This window comes from Callionymus lyra, chromosome 1, assembly GCF_982586985.1.
Source record: "Callionymus lyra chromosome 1, fCalLyr1.hap1.1, whole genome shotgun sequence".
NCBI lineage: Eukaryota > Metazoa > Chordata > Actinopteri > Syngnathiformes > Callionymidae > Callionymus > Callionymus lyra.
The window spans coordinates 34,143,634-34,149,633 of NC_141818.1; the positions used below are offsets into that span (position 1 = coordinate 34,143,634).

Sequence of the window (6,000 nt, forward strand, 5' to 3'; positions counted from 1 at the left end):
GAATTGTCATCACAATTCACAACAAGATTGTGTGTTTGCTAAAAATCAAATATTCTTCTTATAATTTCCACTTGATGGTGAATCAATGAGCAAATTTATACCAACGTTTTATGTCTTGTCTCATTCTCAAGTATTTTGTTTGACACTTTGTCTTTTGATAAGACCTGTGAATCATTTTACACAACATTTACAGTGTTTTTTAATTTGGTTGACTGCGGAGGAAAGTAGAAAAAAGGAAGTTAAAATGTGTTGAAAATATTACAGTTTTACTGGAACTTACGTAAAAGACAAGATCAGACAGAAACAAAGTAAATATAAATGTAACTTTCTATAGAATACTTGTATTAAGTATTAATTAAAATGAATTCCAATACATATATTTATTAAATCTTAAATGTTAAATAGTATTTTTAACACGGATTTTTTTTTAAAAAATCAAAAAATATTTACCGCGTTATCTCAGTATGTTTTTTAATTTCTCTCTCAGTTCTATGGAATTAACATTTAAGTAGAAATAGATTTAACACGAATTCGGGTTTACAGATCAGTAGCAACCATGATCTAGATTCATATAACGTGGATTTTAAATTTTAAACTGATATATAATCCCATCAATATCACAAATCAATCAACCTGTTGAAGAAGAAAACGAAGATAACGCAGGTTTTTTATTATTATTATTATTATTATTATTATTATTCAACGCGCCTTCACGTCACATCTCGTGGTTCTTTGAACGCACCACAGACTCCACTTTTTTTACAAATACAAAACATTCGACAAGGAATAAAAGTGTAGACGCGAGACTTAAGACACGCACCAGAATGACCCTGAAGTAAGATAATAAATAAAATAAAGCGAGGTTCACCTTGACAGCAGAAATTCATCCACGTGATCACAGAGAGAAATAAGGATCCAAATCTCTTTCCAGGCTCCATCGTGGCAGAGACGTTCTCGACTCTGAAGGCACGTCAAACTTCTGCGAGCTGGATCTCTCTCTCACTCTCTCCCCCCATCTCTCTTTCTCTCTCTTTCTCTCCCTCCCTCTCTCCCTCTCTCTCCTTCACATGTATTTATTTATCATTGTTTACTAGGTCACACTACAATGTTTAGCGGAGGAAAAACAAACACATTATCCATTTATTTTAGTAAGATCCGAAAAAATGTATTAAAAAAACCGATTTGTAATAATGACTAATTGAAGATTTTTTATTTTTATTATCGTGTTGATCAAATAATCTGATTTCTGTAACTAATCCTAATTTTTTGCTTTATTAAAGGGATATTTCCTCCAAACTCATCCTCGTGTCGACTAACGGTTGGGATTATTTTCAGAATAATCCGTTCCTTTTTTTTTTAGAGTTATAGTCAAAAATGTTTGTTTATTTTTTAAGGCGAACATGCTACAAAAACACAAAGTACTCTGGGTAAATATCCTGAGTCTACTGTCTACACTGGACTGAATTATTATTTAATTAATCTTACTGTATATTTGAGACATTATAGTGAAGTTAATTTTAAAAAATAGTTTCTTTATTTAGATTCTGAAATACAAAATATGTTGTTGTGTTAACTATATATCACCTCAGTTTAACTTTTATATGACATTTTATTCAATTAATTAATAACGTTTTTTACATTTATATGCCGCTGTAATGTGATGCCTTTTATTTATTATATTTAATATTCTACATGAATAATATCAAGTGTATTAGACTGTGGGACTGAAGGTTACTTCACGGAGGCCAAATAATACCATATTCGTTGCACTTACAACCCTATTAAAATCAAACGATTGTTTCCAAAGTCAAATAACGTAGAATAGACAAAGTCTTCATCCTCACTTGGTTTGCTACGGCTCAGTATCTGTTTGCCTCATCTCCGAAATAATTGCTTTTGGATTTTTCTTATCTGCATCTCCTCTATTAGCGTCCCAGAATCCTGGGCACACAAATTAACATGCGGGTAGCATGAAAAGTCACTGCTAAAAAAAGGAGATATTCAAAAAATAAAGTTAAAAGATTACCTTAAAAAAATCAGGACAGAATAAATGATTTACTTAAACCAAATATATATATTTAAAAGAAGAACTATGGGGAAAAGACTCATATTTAAAGGCTGGGAAGTTGAATACTTGCACTTGAAGGTCACATTCTGAAGCAAGAATAGTGTTGACGAGGCCTTGAGTAAGGAGTTTGCTTTAGTGGCGGAATAATTGAGAACAAATGAAGTATCCAAACCTCATTTGTTCTAATGAAGGTTCATCGCGCCGAATGTGTAATCAAGTAGCCGTGACTCAGGCGATGTCGACCGTTTGAAAACAAACAAAGTGCAATTTTGTGTTTGAGACTTTTTTTTTTTTATAGATTCATTCTAGGGCTGTGTTCCAAATCGCGCAATTCTGCACTTACACTTTATATTTTTAGAACACAAGTGCGTCCCAATTACCAGTGCCAAAAGAAGGAAGGGACCATTAAAGAGTTAAAATTGATCGGAAAATAAAACACTTTTTAATTTGATTGTTTATTATTTCTTCTTTTTTTTTAACAATATCATTGAAATTAAACATTCTATGGAAATCAAATCATATAGTTTACAATTTAAATCAAACTGAAGTCGTAAGTATTGATGTTTTTAGTTGTTGTTTGTGTTGATTTTAACATGTAATGTGTAGATATATGTTGCGAGCAGTCCCAGCATGCATTGCAACCTAGTGCAAACTGCAACTTTCCTTATGCTTCTCAAAAATAAACTAATTTGCTTTCAAATAATCAATTTAACATCAACATTCCTGTGTCTATGATCAATGAATTACATTCTACTGGTCCACGTTATGGAACATTTAATAGTTTGGGGTTTTTTACGTTCTTTTTTGGGGGGGAGGGGGTTAGGTTTTTTAAAAGTACTTTCTAAAAGCTAATAAGCTTCAATCTTAATTTGACTCTATATTATTTTATTTTTAGAATAAAGAAGATTATTTTACAATTAAAAATAAAATACATTGTGTAATATTTGATTTTACATATATTTCATGAAAAAAAATGTTTTATAAAAGCACTTTGAACAATATTAATCCAATGGGACAGATGGAGGGAATAAATGAGGAGAACAAAAAATCTCTAAATTCATATTCAGAGTTAATATTGGTATAAACTCTTACGTAGCCATTTGAAACATTTATAAACGGTTTATTTTTAGTGTTATTTTGACCTCACGTCTGGTCCAAGGTTAACCAAAGTATAGTTTGCGATTTATCATCTCTATCTTTAACTATGTTGCTTAATCGAATACAAAATGATGAGAAACACATGTGTGTTATTGATTCTGGTTATTGTGTTACTGAAGAATCTAATGTCGCTAAAACTTTCTGCGACAAGACGTCGCATCATTGCATCATTCCAGTACGTGTAATGAGTCCAGCTGGGCTCCAGCGAGGTCCTCATTGGAAAAACATCTGCAGGGGAAGCGACACAAAAATGAGGCTTCGTCGTGTTTTCTTTTTTTTTTTTTAGGGCCGAAAATGTGTCTCATTACGCCGCGATGCACAACGACGTGTTTGCTTACTTACACTTGCAGCCCCCGCCCTCCTTCTTCTCCATCCCATAATGCTCTTTTATCACTCTCTTCAACACTTTTGCTCTCTCGCTCGCTTCCCTGTCGCGCCGCTGTCGTCTCCGTCGCAGGAGCAGATGCGTTAATGTCCTCAGACCATTAAGAGATAGCTGCGAGCGTTTTTCTGCAGCTCGTACGATACATCACCAGGCTTTTACATTAGCGTTAGCCTCACGGTATATAACAACACTATTCCCAACCCTTCTCTCCTGGCCCTTCCGTCTGTCCGGCCTGAACATTAAACATACATGGAAAACCACGTCCTCTGGCAGACTTGTCAGCTTGAGTTTTTTTTCTCTCTTCCGTTTTTTTGAATGTCTGTGTCCGACACCTTCTTTTCTTATTCACACATCCTAGTCTTCTATAGATGTGCTGTGCCTGCTCAAGTCAGAGTTTAACTAACTGGAACATATTCACATTCAATACGGCGCCGACGGAGCCCAAGCCATAAATAAAGTCACTGTAAAAAAAAACAAAAAAAAAACTTCTCTGCCAGCAGGATCATCAAGCATAAAGTTTGCTGGTTCCTTCTGAAGGTGAGTTTTTGTTTGGCCTCGCTACGATAAATCATTTAGAAAGTGCAGTGAATCCTGCTTAATGAACTCTTGTTGTGTACCCCCCCCCCCCCCCTACCCTAGTACCGGTCCATCTGATGGCAGCCACCCAAAATATAATTCACTTGTATTGATTGTTACTGTCTGAAATGAGTTTTATTTCCCCCCAAACACACCATATTTTCTCCCTGATAGCCACGTGACTCAACTACCTACATATGGAAAACTAAAACCGAGAAACCAGTCAAAGACGTTGGTTTATTACGGAGATATGTTTTTTTTTAGAATACATTTAATCACTTCCGATTCCGGTGAGCCTTTGATCGGCTGCTAGAACGTGAGCTCTTGCAATAATTGCCAAAAACAGTCGTTTTAACGAATACTTATCCGGATATTATGCTCATCACTAGAGATATGTCTCGTCGTTCCTCTCACTGAAGAGTGTGACGACACGTCAGCGCTGCTGTCTGCCCAGACCTCAACGAAAGTTGGTAAGATTTTTTCATTTCCTCTCTTTAATTTGGCTTTTACTACCGAGTTGAACGTGAGTTGAACGACTGCTGTTCGCTTCAAAAGATCCCGCTCTGCGCGCCTGTCAGTGACGCGGCATTACTAATAAATTCTTTATTCTTAATGATCTTTTCACAAGAGTTAATTTGGATTTATTATGTCTTTCTGAGACTTGGCAGAGAGAGGAAGAGTTTATTCATCTGAATGAACTCTGTCCAGTAGGGAGCGCTGTCCTGGGGAAGCCTCGCCTCTCTGGTCGTGGGGGAGGTCTTGCTACTGTTTATAGGGAGAGTTGTTCTTGCAAGGTGATTCAGACACAGGAATTATATTGTGTGTCAATCTACCGCCCGCCTGGTCCTGCGGCGGTGTTCTTGAAAGACTTCAGTGACTTCCTATCTCCCATTATTCAAACGGAAACTGTTCTTATTCTTGGAGACTTTAATCTTCATGTTGATGACGTCACATCTCGCTCTGCTAAAGAACTTTTAACTTTAACAGAAGCCTTTAATTTTGAGCAACATGTTTCTAAACCCACTCATCAAAAAGGTCACATTTTAGACTTAGTTTTTACTCTTGGCCTGAACATCTCTAATGTATCTGTACATGATGTACATCTGAGTGATCATTCTCTTGTCTTGTTTAACCTTGACTTCATCCCTGAACCTAAGCCTCTGAAAGTTAGGTCTCAGAGGCGTGTCATCTCAGCCGATACTGCAGACAGTTTTTCTGCTATGTTTGACCCTCTTTCCTTTGATGACTGCCAAAACGTGGACAGTTTGATTCACTGTTTCACAACTCATTGTGTTGAAATACTGGATCAAGTGGCACCTGTTAAATCGGACTTCAAAATTCAGAAAAAACGGTGCCCTTGGACAAATGAAGATCTCCTAAGTCTGAAGAGACTTTGTCGAAAGACTGAGCATCTCTGGAAGTCCACTAAACTTGAGGTGCACAGACTTCCCCTCAGGGATCTGATGTCTTCTTACATTGAGATGGTGGAAACTGCTAGATCTGATTACATCAGAAAACTGGTAGCAGCAAATAAGAAAAACCTCAAAGTGCTGTTTGACACAATTAATTATCTTGTGTCCCCTGCTCCTCAAACCAAGCCTGTCTTCTGTGAAGCTGACACCAATGCATTGTTGAGATTTTTCATTGACAAAATTAAATTGGTCAAAGAGAAAATCTCTCCCCCTTTGTTTGGAACCCCTACTGTCTCTGAGCCCCTCTCCTCCTCTTGGTCTTCCTTCACTGCTGTATCTTTGGGTGATATTTCGACACTAGTGAACAAGATGAAACCCTCCTCTTGCTCAGATGACGTCCT

The 6,000-nt window shown here is 36.5% G+C and overlaps 1 protein-coding gene across 1 annotated transcript in view; it reads right to left on the reverse strand.

Annotated features, from left to right (window-relative positions):
* The window catches only part of LOC148089171 (neuronal acetylcholine receptor subunit alpha-7-like), a 29,647-nt gene extending 28,741 nt beyond the window's left edge, over positions 1-906 (reverse strand). Inside the window, exon 1 of the mRNA XM_087803899.1 lies at positions 869-906. Coding sequence (XP_087660025.1) covers positions 869-887 — 19 coding nt within the window. The 5' untranslated portion in view covers positions 888-906. The remainder of the gene's footprint in view (positions 1-868) is intronic.
* Between the last annotated feature and the right edge of the window lie 5,094 nt (positions 907-6,000).